Source organism: Rana temporaria, chromosome 13 (genome assembly GCF_905171775.1).
Source record: "Rana temporaria chromosome 13, aRanTem1.1, whole genome shotgun sequence".
Lineage (NCBI taxonomy): Eukaryota > Metazoa > Chordata > Amphibia > Anura > Ranidae > Rana > Rana temporaria.
In genome coordinates this window covers 21,046,604-21,073,511 of record NC_053501.1, presented here as the reverse complement: position 1 = coordinate 21,073,511, position 26,908 = coordinate 21,046,604, and the positions used below count along the sequence as shown (strand labels likewise).

General features: G+C 43.7%; 1 protein-coding gene across 1 annotated transcript in view; it reads right to left on the bottom strand.

Annotated features, from left to right (window-relative positions):
- The window catches only part of LOC120920856, a 68,808-nt gene extending 42,123 nt beyond the window's left edge, over positions 1-26,685 (bottom strand). Inside the window, exon 1 of the mRNA XM_040333207.1 lies at positions 26,580-26,685. Within this exon, the coding sequence (XP_040189141.1) occupies positions 26,580-26,685 (106 nt within the window). The remainder of the gene's footprint in view (positions 1-26,579) is intronic.
- Positions 26,686-26,908: the final 223 nt, after the last annotated feature.

Below are 26,908 nucleotides of genomic sequence, written 5' to 3'. Positions count from 1 at the left end.
ACCAATGAGCTACAAAATCCCCAAATTGTCACACCATGTACTGTGGGTTGTACTTCTAGAGCAGGGGTGTCAAACTCAATTTCATTGTGGGCAGCATCAGCATTATGATTGCCCTCAAAAGGGCCGGTTGTATCTGTAATATTAGATGTCCAGCGCATCCCCTCCCATTTACATTAGATGTCAAGAACTACCCCACCATCAGAAGTTGAGTCCCCCACTCTCCCTTACATCACAGTGCACCCCCCTTTCCTTATGCTGCTGCTGGGAAGAAGCTGGATACATTGCTTGAAAGCAGAAAGTTATGCCGCGTACACACGACCATTTTTAATGGTCTAGAAAAAACAAAGTTTTTTTCAACGTGATTCTTGTCAAGCCTGCCTTGCCTACACACGATCGTGAAAAAAAATGCACAGTGACGTAAAACATGTACGACGGCACTATAAAGGGGAAGTTCCATTCGGATGGCGCCACCCTTGGGGCTGCTTTTGCTGATTTTGTGTTAGTAAAAGTTTGGTGAAAGACGATTTGTGCTTTTCAGTCTGTTACAGCGGGACGAATGTGCTATCTCCATTATAAACGCTAGTTTTACCAGAACGAGAGCTCCCGTCTCATAACTTGCTTCTGAGCATGCGCGTTTTTTTCACGTTGTGAAAGCCTACACACGACCATTTTTTACGACGTGAAAAACGACGCGAAAAAATAGAGCATGCTCTAAATTTTTAATGCCCATTTTTCACGTCATGAAAAATGCTCTGGAGCCCACACACGATCGTCTGAAATCGGTCTCGGGTAAGTATACATGGGTGGGGGGTGAGGGGTTATAAAAATTATAAGGATATGCTTACCTTAAAGTGGTTGTAAACCCCCCATCGGAAGTTACACTTACAGGTAGGCCTAGATTAAGGCTTACCTGTAGGTGTTTGCAACATCACCTAAACCTACACGTTTAGGAGATATTTGGCAATAGGTATACACCGTTGTCTATGGCGCAGTAAAAACACCATTCATAAAAACGGCAATGCTGTATTTGATGGCTCCTGCGTGCATGCGCGGGAGTGACGTCATCGCCGCTCCGGCCAATCACAGCGCTGGAGCGGCGATACCTGGAAGTAGCCTTCCAGGTATCCTTGAAGAGATGTCTGCAGGCTGGAGTGGGAGACAAGGAAGGCTTCGGGGGCTTTGATTCTAAGGTAAGTAATGCATAATGAGCTAGTATGCTAGTCATTATGGCATTGTCTTGTAGGTGTTTTTTTTTTTTCAACGGTTTACAACCACTTTAAAGCGGGGGTTCACCCTAAAATCAAATTTCTAACATTACATCCAGCTTCCTAACGACATTTACATTATGCAGGTTTTTGTTTTTTTTCTCCGTACGTACCGTTATATTGTGATTTTCTCCAGGGCTTCCGGGTTCTGATTACTGCGGGACTGGGCGTTCCTATCGCTGGGTTAGATTGACATCTGGTGAAACAGTTCCTATGTCGCACAAGGCGCGTCACCAGATTTCCGTAAATAGCCAAGCTGCGAGTCAGCGCTATACGGCGCCTGCGCCCGCCGTGTAGAGCTGACTGCGCAGGCGCCGTATAGCCCCGATTCGCAGCTCGGCTATTTCCGGAAATCTGGTGACGCGCCTTGTGCGACATGGGAACTGTTTCACCAGACGTCAATCATCTAACCCAGCGATGTGAACGCCCAGTCCCGCAGGAATCAGAACCCGGAAGCCCTGGAGAAAATGACAATATAACATTACGTACGGAGAAAAGAAAAAAAAAGACCTGCATAATGTAAATGTCGTTAGGAAGCTGGATGTAATGTTAGAAATTTGTTTTTAGGGAGAACCCCCCGCTTTAATGCAGGGAATGCATAGAGATAAACAATGCCCAGCCTTAAGACCCACCACAAATATATCTACAAAACCAGGCACACCTTTTTAGGGCAGGTAGAGGGGTTTACAAATAGTAGAGCCTTACAATAAACAGATTTTTGAATTTATTTTAGGGCGGTAACTAAAGTTACTTGTGGGTGATTTTCCTTTAAATATGATGATATATAATCAGCTTTAAAGGGCTTCTGAAAAAAAATAAAAACAAAAGAAAACATTCTCTGTATCTGAGTTTCTATGTAGATGGACAGACAATGCTCTTCATGCCAAATTAAAAATATCTACACCTGCCTCTACCCAGGAACGTACAGCAATTAAACAATGCACATTATCTCTGCAGGTATTCCTGCACAACTTCTCGTCAAAATGGAGACTTATCTCATTTTGTGTGATCACTCTGAAATCTTGTCCTTTTCAATTTAGATGCACACATCACAGTAATTAGTGGTACCAGTTTTAAGCTCCTCTACAACAAACACAAAATAGCTTCACTCCTTTAAATCAACATATTTGTGTTCCTGTGTGACTTTCATGCATTGGTTCCATATACTTGAGACTTCACAAAGAAGCTAACTGGGGCAGACTGTCAAATTCAAATCTGATCTCCAGCCAGGAACTTCCCTCTATATTTTACCCCTCTTGCTAATCACTCCAGTAAATAAGAAAGTCACTAAATAGCCCAAATACCTGAATCTGCAGTCACACAATGCCCCAGATTCCGAGTCTACTTTTTTATGGACAGCAGGGTGGATGCATCCACATGCTACCTAGCGGCATTAACATTTCCAAGTCCATCAGCCAAATCCTCACAGTGTCCTGAAGATATAGCGGCAGCACAATGATGTCACAATGAGGGGTGGCAACAAGACCAGACTGGACCTTGACTGCAGTGGTGGATCAACCACTCCTAGAAGAGGCATAGAGAAGGGTCATGTGACAGGTGAGTTAAAAAGGACTTTGGAAGCTTTTAAAATCAAAATAAATTGAGAATGGGTATCAGTTAGGTGAGTGAGAGGGATGGAAATGACCACAACATTTATCTAGAGATGGACTTTAAAGGTAAATTTTCCTGCATTAACACTCCATTCACACCTCAGCGTAGGTGATCTGCCGCGTATTGCGGCGACATCAAATAGGCGTTTTGTCCCGCGATTTGCGGCGACAAAACGCGACGTTTTAAACATTGTTTTTTGCTGGTGGGGTGATTTTTTACATGGTCGGCTATGCCTGAACGCCGAAGCCGCCCGAAAAAAAGGGTCCGGGACTTCTTTTGAGCTTCAGGCGTCTCGGCGTTCGGCGCGGAGATGTGAACCATCTCCATAGCCGACCATGTAAAATCACCCCTCCAGCGTATTAGGGGCGGCTGCGGCATCGCGCTTCAGGCGTATATACGCCTAGGTGTGAATTCAGCCTAAGTTTAAACATGTTTTTCCACTTGCTGTGCTCCCCCCAATACTTGCCTAGTCCTACAGTTGTGCTCATAAGTTTACATACCCTGGCAGAATTTATGATTTATTGCCCATTTTTCAAAGAATAGGAATAACACAAAATCTTTTCTTTCACTCATGATTGGTGTTTGACTGAAGCTTGAGGTCAAGCCCACACATCTGCCCCCATAGCAAGTGCTTGCTATATGGACAGACACAGAAGGTGAGGAGCCAAGATTTCACAGTGGTGGACCCCAGAAAAGGCGCTTCGGTGCTGTTCTGTGTAAAGCCATTGCACACAGCAGGTGACTATAACATGTTTACTATTATTTTTATAAATAATTAAAAAGTAAATTAATAAAAGCCTTTACAGCCACATTAGGAAAGAAAACGTATTGTTGTCTCCCACATAGAGGGTTATTCACTAAAGGAAAATCCACTTTGCACACTACAAGTGCAAAGTGCACTTGGAAGTGCAGTCGCTGTAAATCTGAGGGGTAAATCCCTCAGATTTACAAGAAGTTTTATTTTCTAATGTGGCTGTAAGGCTTTTTTTTATTTACTTTTTAAATATTTATTAAAATAATAGAGGGGAAGCTCTGCTGATTTTATCATCCAATCATGTGCAAGTTTAACTGCTGTTTTTTTTTTCCTTGCATCTCCCCCTCGGATTTACAACGACTGCACTTTTAGTGCAATTTCCTGTGCACTTTGCACTTCGAGTTTCGTAAATAACCCCCATAGAGAGTGCCCGATGTATCGAAGTGTCCTTAGTAAGACCTCCACAGTAATCAATCAGATGTAAACTAATCTGGAGTTTGAATCTAGTGATACATAAGAGGTTACTGAAAGGAGACCCACCACCTCACATGTAAAGTTTGGCTGAAGGGGATTACATAGAATTCAGAAATCAAGGGAAGTTTCTGACTTTACCATAAGACCAGTGTTTCCTGTATAAGGAAAGTATAAGCAGTTTTACTGGCTGTTTGATATTGTTTTGATATTGTTTTGTTTGAATAGAGCAGGAAGGTGTTTTTTTATTGATTTCCTTTATTGCTCTTTGTGTCCCTTCTAAAATTCTTTCATTGCCTGCATGGCCACCACAGGTTCCAGATGTCTTATATTGTTTGGGTACATGTTCATTTTATGGACATGGGACAATAAAGAATGTATATTCTGTATATTCTGATGTAAATACATGCTATGGCCCCCCATTACATGTTTTTCACCCTTTGGCCCTTTGAAATATCCCAGGACCCTGCCCCAACTGATCTTGCCCATCTAAATGCTAATTTCTCACCCAATGAACCTTTAGCCTAAATTGGTTTACAACTTACAACAGTAATAGTGTCACCCACCTAATTTTCTTGAAAGATGTAGATACCATTACATTTTACCTTTACATTTTGAATATAAATTTGGTTTAAATGGTAAGTCCTGTCATCACAAGCGAAGAGAGAAAGCTGCGGAGATTTCAAATCCCCGGACCGTTAAAGCGGTTATACGATCTGTCAGAACGAGTGATTGCCAGACATGTTATCGTATCAGTGTAAGTTCACCTTACAGATAACACCTTGTAATAGTACTGAGACTAACTGCAGTGCAACGCCAACAGCGAGCATGGGGAACATATGTTCCTTTGATCCCTCCCTCTTGTCCACAGCAGATGAAGGGACAGGGGCAGGAAGATTTTCTTACAAGTTGAAACATAATAACGAGCACCCCCTAAACATTTGTTTCTATGTTGAGGCCTAATTTTCCCAGGCAAATTAAACATAGTCTAGGAGGGGTATTGACATTGACGTTCCTTGGCTCTTTCTAGGTGAGTTATTTAGCTTTGTTTACGAAAACATAGGAACTGGGGTGCAGAAAATGAGTGGCAGGTGCTCTGGACTGATGAGTCAAAGTTTTGAATATTTGGCTGTAGCAGGAGGCATACCAAAGGGCAGGAGAGAGGTACAATAATGAGTGTCTACAGGCAACAGTGAAGCATGGTGGAGGTTCCTTGAAAGTTTGGGGCTGCATTTTTGCAAATCGATTTGGAGATTTGGTCAGAATCAATGGTGTCCTCAATGTTGAGAAATACAGGCAGATACTTATCCATCATTCCAAACAATCAGGAGGAGCTTGATTGGCCCCAAATGTATTCTTCAGCAGGACAATGACCCAAAACATACAGCTAATGTCATTAGTGACTATCTTCAGCATAAAGAAGAACAAGGAGGATTTGAGAAAGCCTACATCCACAGAAGACCCGTGGTTAGTTCTCTGAGAAGTTTGTAACAACCTACCTGTCGAGTTCCTTCAAAAATTGTATGCAAGTGTACCTAGAAAAATGTATGCTGTTTTGAAGGCAAAGGGTGGTCACACCAAATATTGATTTGTATCTCTCTTCTGTTTATCTACTTTTCATTTTGTTAATTGGTAGAAATAAACTATTAACTGTGTATATACAGTTGTATTCAAAATTATTCAACCCCCACTGAAATAGATTTTTTTGCCCAGTTTGACATTGATTTTGATCATCCTGTCATCCTGCTTACAATTAAATCAAAGAGGCACGTGTAGGTCAGACAAATATAACATAACATTTATAATTAAATAACCACAAATGTATTTTCTGTGCTCACATCATTATCAGTTTTATTCAACCCCCAATTGACATTCAATCTTAGTACTTAGTACAACATCCTTTTACAGTTATAACAGCTTTTAAACTTGAAGCATAGCTTGACACAAGTGTCTTGCAGCGATCTACGGGTATCTTCGCCCATTCGTTCACTCAGTTCAGTCACATTCTTAGGCTTGCGCACTGCAACTGCTTTCTTTAAGTCCCACCAGAGGTTCTCAATCGGATTTAAGTCTGGTGACTGCGATTGCCACTCCAAAATGTTCCAGCCTTTAATCTGCAACCATGCTCTAGTGGACTTGGAGGTATGCTTGGGATCATTGTCCTGTTGAAAGGTCTAACGTCTCCCAAGCCTCAGGTTTGTGACGGACAGCATCACATTGTTATCCACTATCTCCTGGTACTGAAGAGAATTCATGGTACCTTGCACACGCTCAAGCTTCCCTGTACCTGCAGAAGCAAAACAGCCCCAAAGCATGATTGACCCCCCGCCATGCTTCACAGTAGGCAAGGTGTTCTTTTCATCATAGGCCTTGTTCTTCCTCCTCCAAATATAGCGTTTATCCATGGGCCTAAACACTTCTAATTTTGTTTCATCAGTCCACAGAACACAATCCCAAAACTTCTGTGGTTTGTCCACATGATTTTTGCATACTGCAGTTGAATCTTCTTATTCTTTGGAGACAGCAAGGGGGTGCGCCTGGGAGTTCTGGCATGGAGGCCTTCATTACGCAGTGTGCGCCGTATTGTCTGAGCAGAAACTTCAGTACCCACATCTGACAAATCTTTTGTCAGTTCCTCAGCAGTCACAAGGGGACTTTTCTCCACTCTACGCTTCTGGTAGCGCTCAGCAGTCGAAGTCAGCATCTTCTTTCTGCCACGACCAGGTAGAGTTTCAACAGTGCCCTTTGGCTTGAATTTGAGAATGATGCTTCCTATGGTGTCTCTTGGTATGTTTAACATCTTTGCGATCTTCTTATAGCCATTGCCCTTCCTGTGAAGAGTAATCACCTCTTCTCTTGTCTTCCCGGACCATTCTCTTGACTTCACCATGTTTTGTAACCACACCAGAAAATGTCTAGAAGGAGCTGAGTATCACAGTCATTTTAAAGCTGCCTGATTGGTGCTTATTAGGCTTTATTGCTGCTCCCTGACATCCACAGGTGTTTTCAATACCTGATTGAAAACACTTCAATGAACCTCTGTTCTTCAGAGTGGTAGTCTTTAAGGGGTTGAATAATTGTGTAAATGAAGAATTCACAAAATAAACATTTACTACTGTATTACAAAACCAATTGATGTCATTTTAGTTGCATATGGTTCTTTAAGAAGTCCTTGTAGGATTTCATTCTGAATACAATTACAAATGTACACTAAATTCCCTAAAACCCTTTACAGCATTGGGGGGTTGAATAATTTTGAGCACAACTGTATGTATGTATATGTAATATACAGTACAGCGCTCAAAAAAATGAAGAAGATCTAAAATAAATTGATCTTAAATATAACTGTGATAACAGGTGAATGCTGAGAATATATTCTCACAATAACAAATTAAAGTAAAAACCAAATAAGTGACACAAAGGTGTGTGGAAAAAGAAAAAAGTCCCACTGCATTGAATGAACATGAGAAAAAAATCAGTCCTTATGGACCCCTGATGGGGTTAATCCAAGTGGGTACCCAAAAGAGAGGTTGAAAGATAGAGCAAACTTCACCCAGAAGTGGTAATGTAGTCTCCTTACCCTATCTTTTTTTTTTTAAAGTGTATTTTGTGCGTGTACTCGAGAGAGGAGCCGGACTGCAGGAGTTGGGAGTAGGCAGGCCTCCCCCAGAGGCATTCTGCCACCTTTCTCCATGCCCCGGGTGGCAATGGTGGGTGTGTGAGGGGGTCCTCCCACACAGCCCACCCTACCTGCTCCGCTTTGAAGCCCAATGGGGCAGAGGGACTCCCTATAAGGGAGTGAGAGGATCTAGCCCACTCAACCAGCCCCGTTAGTCCTTCGCCTCTCTTTTTAGAGACCTTGTGGTCAAAGTGCATGCATGTTAACCCAATTTCGAGTGCGTGTAAGTGTGGTGGTTTTTGTGGGAGGGGGGTGGGCTTACTAAGCGCAGGCTTACCTCGCATAGCACACCCACCGGCAGCCGGGCTGAGACCACCAAACTCAATTTACATGTAGCCGAGACCGGGATCCGAACCCCTAGCTGCAGAGGTGAATGGCTTGTCAGCGCAGTGCCAATCGCGTTGAGCCACCGCAGCTGTGAGCCCTTGTAGGTTACCAATTGGGTGTTCCCCGGCCTGCTTCTTTACCAACGGTAAACCCCTGATAGTGGGGATGGACATGCAGCTGATGATGTGGAGACCACTAGCGTGAAAAAAGTGCACCCGGAGGATACAGAAGGAAATCTGAGAAACAAGCCAAGGTCAGGGCAGGGGCAGCAAGACGGTTAACGAAGCCTGGGTCAGTACACAGGAAGTTAGACACAGAATACACATAATAAATAGGAATCAAACAGGAGCTCAGAGAACTGTGAAGTTGCTCAGACAACACAGGCTGCACTGAGCGCATGTATATAAAGTAAACTGGGAGGCGGGCCAGGAAGAGATGGAAAGGAAAGAAAATATAAACCCACGGAATAGCAGGCAAACCCATAGGTGAGTACAGGAGCCAAACTACATATTTGAAAGAAATCAGGAGACTAGGTGAAGCACTTTAGCAAAGTACTAAGAATTAAACAGACAGGAAAACTGCAGGCTAAATTGTGACACTCTATATATATATATATACAAATTATGACACAATTCATATAAATAACAATTCATCATTTCAAACTGAAGGGAATATTCAAGTATAACTGATAATAATATATGTAATATGTAAAATTGGATGAGATAATAATTATGGTTCAAAAATACTGTAGGTAATAAAACGTATTAGTAATGAATTAAAATCATGAATACATTGAGAATAAAAGGAAACCACAAATATTTCTTATTTATTCCCTATTTATTGTGTTAATTTCCACTTGTATCGATAAGCGCAATTTTTCTTTTTGTGTATTTCTTATTTAAAACCCATAGGACAACTATTGGCTGCCAAACCAACGTATTCAACACTCATCTACAAGGTAAAGCTGAAACAAAACACAGAGGCCAACAATACACACAAATAACACTGGAACAATGATAACAATAGAAGTTTACATGTAACCGAACCAGATTTCTGAATGTTACGAATACACAATATTTACACATTGTACTATTAACCAATTCCCATCTGGGCCAATTCTGGCACTTCACTCCTGCATGTAAAAATCATATTATGTTTGGTAGAAAATTACTCGGAACCCCCAATCATTATATATTTTTGTTTAGCAGAGACGCTTGGGAATAAAATGGCGGTTGTTGCAACTTTTTCTGTCAAATGGTATTTCCGCTGCAATTTTTCAAACGCCTTTTTTTTTTAGGGAAATTAATAAAAAATAAAACACTAAAGTTAGCCCAATTTTTCATGTGAAAGATGATGTTACGCCAAGTAATACTTTAAGTATATCAGCACAAGGGACATTACATTGGATAGAAGAAGATCCTGGACTGCCGCACTCCTTAAAACAATGTCTTTATTGTACAAATGAAATCCAAAAAACAACCAATGCGATAACAGTCAAAATGAAGTGAACTGCAGGAAAAAGGTAGCTGACATGTTTCACATCATGTGATGCTTACTCGTAACATACTATTAATCTGATATGTTCTTTTATGCTGGTCACTTCTGGATTCTGTAAAATCTTCATCCTCCAACACCCCACCCCCACTGCTGTAATCCTCCAGTGCGGCTGGGGTAATAGAACTGAGGGAGCTAACAGACAGTCATCAAGAGAGCCTGATTTTGCCTGCCCTTTACTTCCCAGCTCCTCCATTCATAGAAACTACTATACTATGTACTATAGCTTCTATGAATGAAACACTATACATGGAACGGGCAGACCTTTCAATCATCATGTTTTATTAATAAAAGCTGCATTACAACTTCTATGACTGAAAAAGGTGGGGGAAAAGAATGGGCATAAGCAGGCCATACACTACTTAATAAAAAAAAATTGTTCTACCAGAAAGTTGAACAAAAAACGAAAGCTCTAATTTCCCCATCAACACATTTGAGCTGGATGGGTGGAATCCTCCCGCTGGGGTATTGACTCTTGATGGTGGGGAGACTTCCCCGCCATCAGAATACAATGATCAGTGTTGCCAGCTATAGCAAGCGGCACTGATCTAGAAAACCCCAATAGGCTAAATGTACACAAGTGGTCTGATGGAGCGACTTACGTACACCTGCCTGCCCATACATGGAACAAAATTCGCCCAGTGACTGGCAATAATCATACACACTTGGTGAGTGTCAGTTCTAATAACCCCTGCCGCATCAGAAGATTATGGCAGTGATTATGAAGTGGGGGTTGGGGGAAGAAGATTTCAAGGGATCCAGTAGCACAAGGGAAACATTGGATTAATAGTAAGTAGTCCCTTGTGCTGATTGTGGTAGCAAACATTGAGTGAGAAAAAAAACTCCCCCTGCCATGTAAAGGCAAAATGTGCTAGTAGCACATTATGAAAGACTTACCTTGAAACAAAACCTTCCAGCGGCGCACTGTCACAGTTGAAGATGCTTCTATCTTCACTCTGTCTCCCTTCCGGACTGCAGCCACTTGAAGGGCCAAGCCACAATGTTGTCATGATTGCGGCACATTTCTCCTCTTTGCTTGCTAGTGCCTTCTGCATAGCAGTGTGTGTGACAGCCAAGGACGACACAACTTCCATCTATCACAACGGGTTTCGGCTTCAAGCTCAGCAGTCCCTTGCACCACAGTCCATTCCATCTTGTGCTGCCGTCTCACCACACTAGATGTACACAGAACCTTGTGATTTGACATGTAAGTGTTTACTTAAATAAACTTGTTGGCTTTTACCTTCTGCTGAACTGGCACTTTCTTCACACGTTGCTTCAGAGCGCATGCGCCTGTGATGTCACCGGCTGTTGCTCACTAGAATATTTCCTGAACAGTGCACGTTTAGGATATATCTGTTTAACTTACAGGTATGTTTTATTATAAGCTTACCTGTAGGTAAAAAATAAAAAAGAGCGCTTACTACCACTTTAAATCCGTAGTAAACAAAAAAAAAACCCTTGCAAGGCAATGACTTAGGGGCAGATCCATAAAGAGGGTACGCCGGCGTATCTACTGATACGCCGGCGTACTTTCAAATTTCCTGTGTCGTATCTTTGTTTTGAATCCTCAAAACAAGATACGACGGCATCTGGGTTAGATCCGACAGGCGTACGTCTTCGTACGCCTTCTGATCTAAGATGCAATTCTTCGGCGTCCGCTGGGTGGCGTTCCCGTCGTTTTCCGCGTCGAGTATGCAAATTAGGTATTTCCGACGATCCACGAACGTACGAGCGGCCGTCGCATTCTTTTACGTCGGCTTTTTCCGGCGTATAGTTAAAGCTGCTATCTGGTGGCGTATGCAATGTTAAGTATGGCCGTTGCTCCCGCGTATAATTAAAAAAAAAAAAATTTGTTTGCGTAAGTCGTCCGTGAATCGGGCTGGACGTAATTTACGTCCACGTCAAAACAATGACGTCCTTGCAACGTCATTTAGCGCAATGCACAGCGGGAAATTTAGGGACGGCGCAGTTCGTTCGGCGCGGGGACGCGCTTCATTTAAATGAAACACGCCCCCTACTCGCCACATTTGAATTGCGCGCCATTACGCCGCGAGAGATAGACTACGCCGCCGTAACTTACGGCGCAAAATATTTGTGGATTCGAAGCTTCACAAAGTAAGTTACAGCGGCGTAGCGTATCTCCCATACGCTGCGCCCATGCAATTCTACGAGGATCTGCCCCTCAATGTGCAGATTATGAAATATACGTACCTTAGAATTAAGCCCTCCGGCGGTGCGCTGTCACTGCTGACAGGGCTTCCCCTGGCCTTCCTTCTGGTTTCACAGGCTCTAGCTGTATGAGTGGCTGGAGTCGCCATGACATCACTTAGCACTGAGCTCTAAAGGTCCAGCACGGTACCCAGAACTTAAATCAGGTTTGGGTGGAATGACCCATTAATGCATTCGGAAAGTTTTTTTTTTTTTTTTTTAAATCCTCCACTGATAACACTCTTTAGGCTTACACAGCCAAACTGTATTATTGTCCTGTCTGAACAAGTCCCTGAAACGGACAATGCATTGTCTGTATGAATGTAGTGTGCGATGTCTATATTCTATGGACTTCCACAGAGTGGCACAATATCCCCGGAAAGTAACAAGCATCTCTCTCTCTTGCTTTCTGTCTCTGCCACCCTCCCTCTGTCTACTTTCTACTTTGTAGCTGGCACTTGACCAGGACATTTAATACCTAATTAATTACTCTGCTTTCTGCATATGAGCCAAAGCGGTGACCGTGCCTGTCATTAAATATAATGATTTGGAAAAACAAGATGTTTATAGCAGTATAGCACATAAGGAACAAACGCCTGACACTTTATGATGTGTTGTGTTATATCACTGAGCGATGATAAAGTGGACATTATCTGTTGTAAATGATTTGCAATGAAAGTGGCAACTCTAGGAAATGCTAAAGTTGTCACTGATGTGTGACAAGCATGCTAGGAAGAGTAGTCGTTTATAAAGTGTTCCAGCAAGTGGCTTAGAATTAAGTTATAGTTTAAAATGATGGAGCCCCGTGACTCAAGTGCCACTAAAACAGAAAATAAAGAGAAATAAATCTAATTGGGACACAGAAATAAAAACACTTTAGTGGGGGGTGGTTTACAACCTCTATCTTTGCTGTCTAGTTACCTTGAACCTGCCATCTAGGGTTACCACCTGTCCGGAATTCACCTGGACAGTCTAGGTTTTGAATAATCTGTCTGCGTATCAGACCGCCTGGATCCAGGACATATTATTCAGACCAGACTGTGGCTCCCCAAGTAACCAAAACCACAGCGTGCATAGACGTTCCTGGGCACACCCTAATCACCAGGGTTGCCAACCATGGGGGGCTGGCTGTAGTTGTCTAATCTGAGTGTCTGTGACACTCTCTCTCTCTCACGCTGCCCAGAGCTAGCACAGTCCCCCAAACCCCCCCCCCCCCCCCCAGGCGTGAATGGGAGATTAGAGAGGGCTTGATCTGCTGCTCCTTCTCCTGCCCCTACCCCTCTGTGTGTGCACAGAAATGTGAAGCCCGGTAGCCGGCAGATACATTGTGGATGAAAGATGCCAATGCCCGAGCCTCCTTCCTCGGGTGAGTGAGCTCACCATCCACTGACGTGACCTGAAGTCTCCTCACTTCTCCTGCCTCTGAGCAAGTGAGTGCACTAAAGTATGGGTGACTGAGATGTAAGGGGTGCTCTGGGATGTAAGGTTTCTCTTTTTAATATTGCTTTATATTAGTCCTGACACAAGGTTGTAATCCAGGAATCAAAAGGGTGAAAGCGACGATGGAGGCCACGCAGGTATTATATGCTTAGATGCTTATAATAAACACAGTAGAAACTAGAGATTTTTTATAAATGCAGATTTGATAAAACAAATATATTTTCTCTATTTCTTTCTCTCTTTTTATATTTTATAATTGGGGAAAAAAACTTGTAATTTTAAGGAGTTGCTGTGAGTTAGCATATAACTCTCCAATTTTCTATAGGACATAAGGGATTGTTAATATGCTGTTTTCCTCCCTTTAGCCAACCGTACGTACTCGGTCCGGTCCCCTGAGTACAGGAGTTTCACAGTTAATGCTGTGATGGGAGAATGTTCGTGTCACTCTAAATTTTTCTTGACTTGCACTCTTGGATCTCTGCCATGTAGGGGACAGTAATTTGTTACCAAGGAAACAAAATGGAATAATTTACAATAAAATATGTTTGCTATGGGATTGTAGAATGCCAAACATTGGATAAGCCATATAAGAAGCCTGTAGAATAGGATAACATTCTGGGAACATGTTAGGTGCATTCAAGGTTTTACCCCCTCTTAAATAACATGGACTGCCATTATTGTGGAATACGAACACATACACAGCCACTGAGAAGGTGCAGGTAAACAAAACAAGGATAATGTGGTTCAGTTATGTTTAACCACTTGCTTACTGGGCACATATACCCCCTTCCTGCCCAGGCGAAATTTCAGTTTTCGGCACTGCGTTGCTTTAACTGACAATTGTGCGACGTGGCTCCCAAACAAAATTGACGTCCTTTTTTTCCCACAAATAGAGCTTTCTTTTGGTGATATTTGATCACCTCTGCGGTTTTATTTTTTGCGCTATAAACAAAAAAAAGCGCCAATTTAAAAAAAAAAACAATATTTTAAAATTGTTGCTATAATTAATAACCCAATTAAAAAAAAATATATATTTTTTTCTCAGTTTAGGCCGATACGTATTGTTCTACATATTTGTACATGTTTACACACACAGATCCACATCCTTGGCTGTGTAACGGGCGATCGCGGGTACCTGGCGGACATCGCAGCCCCAGCGGCGTCTCGCGCGCCCCCCAGTGGCCGGAGGAGCCGAGGACATCAATAGACGTCCTCGCGGCATTGTAGAGCCACCTTGTGGCCGTCAAAATACAATGGCCTGGGCTCCAAGTGGTTAAAGGTAATGAATGGTGATTTGGTAGATATTTCCTATATTTATTATAACCAGCACTAAATACATTAAAATGTGAAAAAAAAATCTCTTTTGGTCAGGATACATAAAATATAAATATTATGTAACCTTCTCAACTAGTAGGTGAAGCTCTCAGCCGGTTGATCCATTTATGGGCAGGCTGATCATACCCAAGTCGATCGATCGCCAGCCTGTTGGATTTTTCAACATGCAGTAATCATTGTATTCTGCTGATCGGCAAGCTCCCCAGGCCCCCCCTCCCCCTGCTGGCAAAATACAATATGGGGTTGGTTTTCTAAAGGTCCCCTCAGAGCAGTTGCTCTAGCTCTGAAGGGAACATGCAAGGAAAATAATAAAAAAAATTAACCCTTTGGGCTGATTATGCAAATTTCCCTTCTCATAACCTGCTTCTGAGCATGCACGTTTTTGTCCCCGTCGTTTAAGCCTACACACGACCGTTTTTCACGGCGTGAAAAACAACGAGAAAAAATAGAGCATGTCCTAAATTTTTAATGCCCATTTTTCGCGTCGAGAAAAATGCTCTGGAGCCTACACACGGTCGTTTTTAATGACCAATTAAAAAAATTGCATTTTTCTCGTCATGAAAAACGGTCGTGTGTACGCGGCATAAGGCTTTTACAAGCGTTTAAGTGCATTTGCAGGTGTCAAGTGTTTGGGTGGGAATTAATTTAATTGGCCAGAATAAATAATCGACTCTGCCCATTAAAGTGAATTAACGTTTAAGTGCTAAACTGCCACTAAATGCTGCTAAAAGCCTATGTGTGCATGAACACATAGGGCCAGATTCTCAAAGAGATACGACGGTGTATCTCCTGATACGCCCTCGTATCTCTGAGTTCTGCCGGTCGTATCTATGCGACTGGTTCAGAGAATCAGTTACGCATAGATATTCCACAGTTACACCTCTCGGATCTTAGGCTGCAATTCCAGGCCCGGCCGCTAGGTGGCGTTTCGGGGTTTTTACGCGACGATTATGCAAATGAGGAGTTACACCGATTCACAAACTAACGACTGCCTGGTGCTTTTTTTTTACGTTGTTTGCGTTTGGCTTTTTCCGGCGTATAGTTACCCCTGGGTCTATGAGGCGCAGCCAATGTTAAGTATGGCCGTCGCTCCCGCGACAAAATTTGAATTTTTTACGTCGTTTGCGTAAGTCGTTCGCGAATACAGATGGGCGTAATTTACGTAAACGTCGAGCAATGCACGCTGGGAAAATTTTCTGACGGCGCATGCGCTGTTCGATCGGCACGGGGACGTGCCTGATTTCAATAGTACACTCCCCCTAGCCGCGGAATTTGAATTCCGCCGGGGGATTTATGATACGCCGCCGCAAGTTTTGAGGTAAGTGCTTTGTGAATTAACCACTTGCCTCAAAAACTTGCGGCGGCGGATCTTAAATCAGATTCTAGATCTAAAGATCCGCTAACCTATGTGAATCTGGCCCATAGGCTAATATGCAGAGTAGTTTAGAGGCAGGGAAAAAAATGGCAGAGGCCCCTAGGAGCAGCTGTAAAAAATTCCAGTGTGCATGAGGCCTGAATGTGTTGATGGAGGAATGAAGCTATTTTCTTTTCTTCCACCCGTGGTGGAAGGGAAGAAAATCGATTAATCCATGGCTTGCCTAAAGTTGGCCATACGTTACACATTTTTCTTGTTCAATTTCCTTCAGATTTACCTCCATATATGTAGTACAAGGGCCTGCCTGATTGAATACAAATTGGAAGTGTTTAGGTTTGACCTCATATTATATGGTTAAATCTAAAGGGAACTTTACAAGAAAATGTATGGCCAGCCTTCCTTTTCTCATCTTTTTTCATGTGCCTTCTTACCATCTGCTATAAAATACCAGAGGGTTCGATAGCTCAAGCTCTCACACACAAATAAACAAGTCAAAGCAGTGACTAATCTATGGGATGGCTCTGTCAGAAGTTTCATTCAGACAAAGCAAGCCCAAAGGCAGGCAGCTACTGCTCTGTTGGCTCTGTTACCATATTGGGTGCAAAGTGTTGGAAGTTTTGTATGTTTATGGTATAAAACCATATAAAATATAGGTTTGAAAATGTATTAGACCCCATTCACACCTGAGCGACAAAACGCCCGACGCCGGACGCTTCTGTCGCTCGAGGGGAGAATTCCCATTGCTGTCTATGGAGATGGTTCACATCTCAAAGACGCCGAACGCCTGTCGCCTGAAAAAAAGTCCCGGACCCTTTTTTTCAGGCGACATAGGCGTTTTCCCATTGACAGCAATGGGAAGACTTTGAGAGGAAAAAAAAAAAAGTGAAAGTTTTGTACTCGCGGCAAAATACGCCGCTACACGCGATCGCGGCTGTCGCTCAGATGTGAATGCAGCCTTAATAGAAAAATGAATAAAATACCAACAACCCGTTATAGTTTAACCTTAAATATGTCTCTATTGTTGACATCAATAATAAATAACAGTGTGGTCACCTTCTATTTAAACCTCCCGCTATATAGCAGGAGGCTGCATGCCCTTTAGCTGTGCATTTATGATTGGCCATGGGGAGGGGAATTGAGACAAGACACCAGTGGTGGTACCTGTAGGACCTGCAGTGCACATGTCAGAAGCTGGCTGGAAGTAAAGAGGAGCAGCAATATTTGGAAAAACAAAATTATTTTACTACAGTAGAATGGCAAGACCCCCCCACAGACAGTGGCAAATTTCAAAAGCACTTGGTGGTACCTCCGATTTTACTATTTCTGAATAGTGTAAAAAGTGTTTTGCTCACTCCCCCTCCTCTCTCTCACCCCCTCTCGCCCTTATCTCTCTCTTCCTCGCCATCTCTCTCACCCCCTCTCTCTCTCATTTCTCCCTCTATCACCCTCCCTTAGCATGCTCTGTCATCACACAGTGCATCGGGATTGGCTAAGCGGCGCATATACAGAATACATGCAGCTGTACAGAGCACCCGGCAGCTGATATCGATCGAGCAGCTGCTATACCCGGCGTATAAGATAACCCCCGGATTTTGGCTGTGTAATTCTGGTGTAAAAAGTCGTCTTATACGCCAGAAAATACGGTAACCACACTCAGGCCAAGGCCAATTTGTACCTGTATATTTTTAATGGCAACCCACACAAATGGATGTACTCTACATTCTGTGTCACCTAGCACCAACAGCTTAGAAGAACAAGGCCAACTAGGGCTCTGGGGGTATGGACCTTGAGTAGATGAACTGAAAATATAGTACACTATAGGCTCAATTCACAAAGCTAACAAATTAGGATAAGGATCTTTATAAAAAAAAAAAAGTCAAAATGAGATTGTAAAAATTCTGGTCACACATCTAAAGATCCTTATCCTTATGCAGAAGACATACAAATTGAGCCTCAAGTTGCCAACAAAATACACTGGTAAGAAAAGTCACAGTCTGAAACATTATATTAACCACTTGCTTACTGGGCACATATACCCCCTTCCTGCCCAGGCGAAATTTCAGCATTTGGCACTGTCACGCTTTGAATGAAACGTGGATCCCAAACAAAATTTACGTCCTCTTTTTCCCACAAATAGAGCTTTTTTTTGGCGGTATTTGATCGCCTCTGCGTTTTTTTTTCATACAAATATAAAAAGAGCGACAATTTTGAAAAGAACACAATATTTTTTACTTTTTGCTATAATAAATATCCCAATTTAAAAAAATATATATATATATTTTTTTTTCTCAGTTTAGGCTGATATTTTTGGTAAAAAAAATTGCAATTAGCGTATAGCGATTGGTTTGCGCAAAAGTTATAGCGGCTACAAAATAGGGGATAGAATTATGACTTTTTTTTTTACTAGTAATGGCGGTTATCTGCGATTTTTGTCAGAACTGCGATATTACGGCGGACACATCTGACACTTTTGACACATTTTTGGGACCATTCACATTTATACAGCGAACAGTGCTATAAATATGCACTAAATACTGTATAAATGTGACTGGCAGGGAAGGGGTTAACACTAGGGGGCGAGGAAGGGATTAAATGTGTTCCCTAGGAGTGATTCTTACTGTGGGGGGAGGGGACTGACTGGGGGAGGTGACCGATCTGTGTCCCTATGTACAAGGGACACAGCATTGGTCTCCTATCCCTGACAGGACATGGATCTCTGTGTTTACACACAGAGATCTACGTCCTTGGCTGTCTAACGGCCGATCGCGGGTACCTGTCGGACATCGTCGCGCATCAGCATCTCAGTGACCCCTGTGCTTGTGTGCTCGCCCCCCGGTGGCCGAAGGAGCCGAGGCCGTAAAAAGACGACCTCCCGGACCTGTAGAGTCACCTTGTGGCCGTCATTTGTCAATGGCCCAGGTCTCAAGAAGTTAAATAGGGAAATATTGGTACTGACAGCCATCAACACAATTTTTGGCAGGTTGTGTGCCCCCATGTAGTGGCCCAAGGCTTATGTTGCCTATACAGAATTCTGGCCCTCATAAGAACCACCCTTCTAGCAGACATAACGCTGTTGACCATTTGTGATAGGGAAAGATTCCAGTGGGCTAAATAAAGTATATATTGTAAATTGGGCCATGATGCTTCAAGGAAAGAAAGGTGTTCCTAGAGGATATGGTTTATTTTAACACGTCTCTCCAAAGGTTTCAAAATTTACTTGCTTTTCCGTTTTTGGCATTTAGCTACATGAGACCTCAGAGGTGATCGTAGGTAGCTATAGAATGGCCACTGTATATCTTTGACTGTGGATCCCGCTTTGATCAATGCCTGAATAGTGATGCTTGCTCACTTAGGGCCACCTGCCCAGCATATATTGTTAGGACTGGCCCTTGGGGAAAATGCCCCCCCTGCTCCCAGCCCTGTCCCAGGTTACAGACAATAGGGCAGATTCACAAAAGAGATACAACGGCGTATCTTCTGATACGCCGTTGTATCTCTGAGATACGATTGTCGTATCTATGCGCCTGATTCATAGAATCAGGTTACGCATAGATAGCCCTAAGATCCAACAGGTGTAATTGACTTACACCGTCGGATCTTAGGCTGCAATTCTAGGCCGGCCGCTAGGTGGCGATTCCATTGCGGTCGGCGTAGAATATGCAAATGACTACTTACGCCGATTCACGAACGTCCGCTTTGCCCGTCGCTCTAAATGTACGTCGTTTCCGTAGAGATACGCGGCGCAAAACTAAGGGTGCCCTCTAGGTGGACTAGCCAATGTTAAGTATGGCCGTCGTTCCCGCATCGAAATTTGAAATTTCACGTCGTTTGCGTAAGTCGTCCATGAATGGCGCTGGACGCCATTTACGCTAACGTCGAAAGCAATGACGTCCTTGCGACATCATTTAGCGCAATGCACGTCGGGTAATTTTCCCGACGGAGCATGCGCAGTACGTTCGGCGCGGGAACGCGCCTAATTTAAATTAGGCGGGCTTGCGCCGAGCGGATTTACGTTACACCGCCGCAAGTTTACAGGTAAGTGCTTTGTGAATCAGGCACTTACGCTGTAAACTTGCGGCGGTGTAACGTAAATGGAATACGTTACGCCGCCGCTGCGTAACGGAATTCTCTGTGAATCTGGCCCAATGTGACTTATAGAGGTCATAAGGTTTTTTTTTTCTATGGTACTACCAACCTAGAAACGAATCATTTGCCCCTATGTTTGTTGTATAAGGACAGCTTTGATAAAAGAAACAGAACTACAATAAAAATCCTAGCATTTATGTCTGAACTACAAAACAAATATCTCAATGATAGCACATACAGACTCTTTCAAACAGCAGCCCTTGTACAATTAAGTCAGTCCGTTGCTTATTTGTGAAAGGATTGCTACTCTGGAGAGCAAAGTATACAGGCCAGCATCGCATAATAACATATATTAGCAGTCTCGGATATTAATAGCTGCAGATGTCACAAGCTATGACAGTAATTCACACCGCCGTGGACCATGGTCCCTCATTCTCTTCGGGAGGATCTACTCTACCGTACAAATAGAAAATAAACACAGCCTTGTAGGGCGCAAGTGCCAATGAATGTTAAATTTTGATTAAATAATAGATATGTGCTGAGAGGCCCCCTTTTTGTAATATGTCATTAAGAAAGATAACTAGACATTCGCATACACGTAATGATTATAATTAATGCAACACATAAAGTGTAGTATATGACACTAGGCCATTATTAACCCTACAAGTTTTTTTTTTTTTGGACAAGTGGGCAATGTTCACCATCAATTGATATTATAGTCCTTATGACTACACTAACAATACTCCTCCGAAACAAAGCCACAATGAAACTTTATTTTGTGGAGTGATTAGGATACACTGGCCAGTGTGTTGTAGAAGATAGATGGATTTTGGAGACTCTTCTAGGGAAGAAATGTTTATTTTTATGTATTTTTGGTTTTCTCTTCGGGGGACTAGTAAACATGATGAAAGAGATACTCGTGTATTAAAAAACGACATAATGGGTTCCATGGTTCCACAAATGATCAGCGCTGCTGTATTAGAGAGAAAATACAAACCTTTAGCGCTTATGTTGGAAAGTTTTTGTTTGCCTCAAACAGGTTTTGAATTCCTGTACAAGTCTATGGGAATGCAAAACCCCATTGGATAATGACAAGTGCATGGGCATTTTGCTACTCTGTAAATTCAAGCATGAAGAATCTACTGATTCCTGCAGCTGGGATTGACAGTCCTGTGTAGTTAGCTGCAGTCGCCGAGCCTATTAAACTGCAATGACAGGCTGTTGGCAGCCGTAGCTATTCATGACCGTTTGCACAGCCAGGGATTACTTGTGGTAATGGTGACTGAATACACTTTGTGTGGAGTGGCCGTGACATCATATTTGCAGAGGGCCATATTCTGAGTAAAGTTACGATGGAGTATCTCAGGATAATCCATCGTATCTCTCTTTTTTGGCCAGTGTATCTATGCGAGTGATTCTTAGAATCATTTTCGCATAGATACGCTGAAGATCTGACATGTGTAAGTCACTTACACTGTCGGATCTTAAATGTAATTACTCCGCCGGCCGCTAGGTGGCGTTTACGTTCAGGTCTCATTTGTTTATGCAAATGAGCCTGATACGCCGATTCCCGAACAAATTTGCGTTGCGTAACCGTCGCTTACGTCGTTTGCGTAGGCGTAAGGTTACCCCTGCTATATGAGGGGTAACCTTACGCCAGTCCCACGTAGGCCATGTTAAGTATGGCGTCGGGTCCGCGTCGTGTTTATCCGTCGGGTACGTCGTTTTACTAAGTCGTTCTTGAATACGACTTTACGTCAATGACGCACACGTCGGCGTCATTGACGTTTTACGCCGAGAACTGGAGCATGCGCATTGGGCTATTTTAAGCCCGGCGCATGCGCAGTTCGTTAGAATCGGGGGCGCGTAATTTAAATAGAAGCCGCCCCTTTGGATATACGCGGGGATACGCCGGGCCAATTACACTCCGCTGCCCCAAACTACGGAGCAAGTGTTTGGGGAATACAGCACTTGCTCCTGTAGGTTGGGGCGGCGGAGTGTAAATGGCTTACGCGCCGCCCGCCTACTTTATTTAAGAATATGGCCCAGTGTGATTATTTTGGCAACTGTTGGCCCTCACTGAAGTATTCCCTACATATGTTATTGAGAGCGCGTATGGAGTTCCTATGGGACAATGACCCCCTGGCACTTTGCTGCGCCCCTTCCAGGTATGATTTCTGGGAAACTTGCATAATCTATGGCCATCTTTTCACCTCAAACCTGGCAAAGATCTCACAGAATGTTTCTCCTACAGACCAGTTGCCCCTTAAAGGGGTTGTAAAGGTTTTTTTTTTTTTTTTTATAACATCCAGTTTATTGAAAGATAAATTAGACGAGCAACAGTGGGAGGCACAGCTCCCAATATAAGCGTAATACAGAACTTTAAACATTCCAGTAAACATTGCAATGTCTGATGCATGTACAGTACCTCATTGCGTCTGTTCAGAAGGGAAAGAAAAAGGCGATCAGTGAGGATCAAAGGCATAGTGTCAATAGTACCCTATGAAATATACATCATGTAACCTCAAAATTAACATTCTGAATAAGTTCGTCGTATTGTATGAAATTTCTATAAGTAAAAGTTCAGTAGGAAAGGAGAAAAAGGGGTTAGAAGGAGCGAGAAGAAGGAGGGGAGGGAGGGGAGTGGGGGACACATTAGGGAAGTGAGACAAGTAGCAGCCCCAGGCCTGCGCCCAACGATCACAGCATGTCCACAGAGGTGCCCCGGACCCTGTCATCAGGGCACCGCTACCAATCTATCATAATCTGCAGAGCATTTAAATTGAACCCAAGGTGACCAGGTGTGGAAAAACTTCTCGGTGCGTTCATATGCTTGGGCTATTGTTTCTTCCATGTCATAGAATTCTTTTACTCTGGACAGCCATTCCCGTACCGAGGGGACCCGGGACGATTTCCAAAACAAGGGTATAAGGGCCTTGGCCGCATTTAGGAGGTGTTTGGATAGTGAGTTTTTGTAACTCCGAAAGGACATGTTGGAAATGTGTAGAAGGCAGCAGGCGGCGTCGAGTTTGAGCCTAGTTTCTGTGATCAATCTGATAGTGTCGCATACTGTTTGCCAGTACGGAGCAATTAGCGGGCATTGCCACCATATGTGGATCAGGGTACCCCTTTCTGCATTGCACCTCCAGCACGTGTCAGGCGTTTGTGGGAACCATGAGTGTAGCTTCACCGGGGTGGCGTACCAGTGGGTGAGTAGTTTGTAGGCGGTTTCTTGTGTTCTGGTGCTCAGGGAGCATTTATGTGCAAAGGTGCAAGATCTCTTCCACTGGGGCCCTGAAATCGGGATATCCAGAGCTTGCGACCATCTCTCTCTGAATCTGTCATCACCCTTTACCGGTTGATCTCTGAGCCAAGCGTATGCAATTGAGGTAGATTTTTGTACAGGTACACCTGCCAGGCACACCGACTCCAACTCCGTGGGCTGCCTATTAAAATTTGGTCTTCTAGTCGTATGGTTCAGGTAGCTCCTTACTTGGAAGTATGTCCACAAGGGGAGGCCAGATCTATTAAGGGCTACCTTGAGGTCCCCAAAATCCCGGAACAGACCGGTTCGGAAACAGTCTAAGGCAAGTATGGGTCTAGCTGTGTCAGGGGTGCGGAGAAAGCTGTTCTCTATCCCCGGGGGGAAATCAGGGTTGTTCCACAAGGGAGTCAGTGGGCTCAGTGAGGTTGATATGTTCGTTCTCCCGGCCACCCTGTGGAAAACTCTCAACGTGGTCCCCAACAGTGGGTGTGTCTTTAGAGATGTAGGATAGCTGGCCCATGGCATCCAGGGAGAGAAGTGTAAGGGAATGGGGCAAAGGTCATCCTCAATTTGTATCCAGTCTTTAAGATTGCGGTGGCAGTGCCAATCTATTATCCTCGTTACGTGTGCCGCAAAATAATAGTTTTTGAAATCGGGAGTACCCATTCCCCCCCTATGTTTAGGAAGTGTCAGTAGTGTGGCTTTAATTCTCGGGGGTTTGTGGGCCCAGATGAATCTTTGTTGTATTGCAGAGATCAGTTTAAAGAATTGTAGGGGAATCCTGACCGGTAGGTTGCGGAACAAGTATAAAAGTTTTGGCAGGATCACCATTTTGCAAATAGCTGCCCTCCCGAACCATGAGAAGTTGCGGGCATTCCACAACTTTAGATCTCTGTCAATTGCTGTAAGAAGGGGGGGGAAATTGCGAGTATAGATTTGGGAAATGTCTGATGTTAGCCATATTCCCAAATACCTAAGGGCGGATGTTTCCCATCTAAAGGGGCATATAGTCTTGAGTGTCTCTACAGATCGGTCTGGTAAGGTTATGTTTAGTGCTTCCGATTTCGAAAAATTAATCTTAAAATTGGACATGTAGCCGAATAGTGTGAATTCCTGCATGAGAGATGGTAGGGATTTCTGGGGCTCCGTCAGGAAAAAGAGCAAATCGTCGGCATATGCCGCGATCTTATACTCCCTGTTCGCCAACGAGAAACCTTGTATCGTTTTCTCGGCGATGATTCTTCTAATGAAAGGTTCTAGGGAGAGGATGAAGAGGAGGGGTGAGAGGGGGCATCCCTGCCTGGTGCCATTATGTATTTGGACTGCTTCCGATAAGGAGCCGTTAATCTTGATTCGGGCTGAAGGGTTTTTGTACAGAGCGGCTATCCAGGATCTCATGTGGAACCCCAGACCTATGTGCTGACAGGTGTCCATCATGTAATCCCAGGCGATCCTATCGAAGGCCTTCTCCGCGTCGGTGGACAGGAGAAGGCCTTCGATTTTCTGGGTGCGTGCCGCATATATTAAATTGAGTGCCTTAATGACATTGTCCCTGGACTCCATGCCCGGCATGAAGCCAGCTTGGCTCGGGCCTATGATATCATGTAGAAGGGGACGTAGTCTATTGGCCAGAATTTTTGCCAACAACTTAACGTCTAGGTTAAGGAGTGAAATCGGCCTATAGCTAGCACAGCTTTCGGGATCTTTATTGGGTTTTGGCATGACAGCTACGTGGGCTGAGAGGAATGTAGGGGGCACGTCCCTGGGGGATGCCAACGAATTTAGGGCCTTTCTCAGGGGGTCGACAAGGATTTCTGTAAAGGTTTTATAATAAATGGAAGTAAAGCCGTCTGGGCCTGGACTTTTCCCAGTTTTGAGATCTTTAATAACTGACTGCAATTCTGAGTTTTCTATAGGCAATTCTAGTTGACAGACTACGTCCTCCGGTAGGGAGGGGAGCCCGGATTCTGTCAGGTAATCTCTAATCTCCTGACTTCTAGTTTTAAAGGGGTTGACAGGATTTCCTTGAGCAGGAAGGTTATATAGGTTAGAATAAAATTCGTGAAAATGTTGGGCTATTTTGTCAGTGGTCACATCTAGGGAACCTGATTTATTCCTTATACCCATAATGTTGTGTGCTGAACTGGCGTCTTTCAAGGCCCTAGCCAAAAAACTGCCTGACTTGTCGCCGTGCTCGTAATATACCTTCTTTTTAAAGAACAGAAGGCGTTTAGCTTTAGAGTCAAGGAGCTGTTGAAGGTCCTTCCTAGCGTTCAGTAATGTGCTTGCTGACCTTTCCGAAAGGGACTGTTTGTGAAGCGTCTCAAGGTTATGAATCTTATCTGAAAGGAGTTTGATGGTTTTTTCCCTTTCTCGTTTGCGTTGTGACCCCATTCTAATGAGTTCCCCCCTTACTGTACATTTATGGGCTTCCCAGATAGTCAGGGGGTCCATGCCCGGGGTGTTATTACGTTCAAAGAATTCTTTTAGAAAGATGGTAATGTCAGGGAGCAATAGTGTGTCTGTCAACAGGGACGAGTTAAGTCTCCAAGAGTTGGATTTAGGAGGCGGCTTGTGTAGATTGAGGGACAGTGAGGTTGGGGCATGGTCTGATATAGTCTGGATGCCTATGTGTGCCCCTGTTACCAGATGAAGATCTCTCTGAGTTGTAAAAATATAATCTATTCTGGCATGGCGATTGTGGGGAACAGAGTAAAACGTATAGTCCTTTCCTTCGGGGTGGGTAAAGCGCCAGGAGTCTATCAGTTGCATAGACCCCAACATGGACTTAATACTTTTAAGTATCCTATATGTAATGGAGGATTTGCCTGTCGAGGTGTCTGCTAGAGGGTTCAATGGTATATTGAAATCTCCACCTAAGATTATACACCCAGAGCCAAAACCCTGGAGCATAGATAGTGCGTTTCTGCAGAATGTAAGATGAGAGGAATTAGGGAAATACACGTTGGCCAACGTGAGAGGTACCCCATTACATGTCCCCTTCAGAAAGATAAATCTTCCCTCCGGGTCTAGGAGTCTGTCGGTAATGTCAAAGGAAGCATGTTTACTGATCAGTATGGAAACGCCCTTTGTTTTTGCTAGGCTATTCGTGGCGTGATACGCCTCAGGGAAGTAGGAGTCAGTGAGCCTCGGCACCTGAGCGGTTTTAAAATGTGTTTCCTGTAGGAAAACAAATTTCGGCTTACCTTTCCTGAGCTCCCTCAGGAGGGTTGTCCGTTTTTCAGGGGTGTTCAGTCCTCTCACATTGTGAGAGATCACCGTAGGGTTCTGGCCGAGAGATGAGTATGCCATCTTGTTGATGCAGAGAGAGATGGAAGGTTGCTGCAGGAGGTAGAGATCGAGCACTGAACTAATCAGGAAAAAAACAAGCGTTAGCTTCAAAGCAGTAAATTTTGTCAAATATCTGTGCGCCTCACTAGGGTTGAGACTGGGCATCAGATAAAGCAGGGAGACAACAGGACTGGAGCCGCACACAGGGGAGAGACAGGGGAAGATGGAGGAGGAGGGAGGAGAA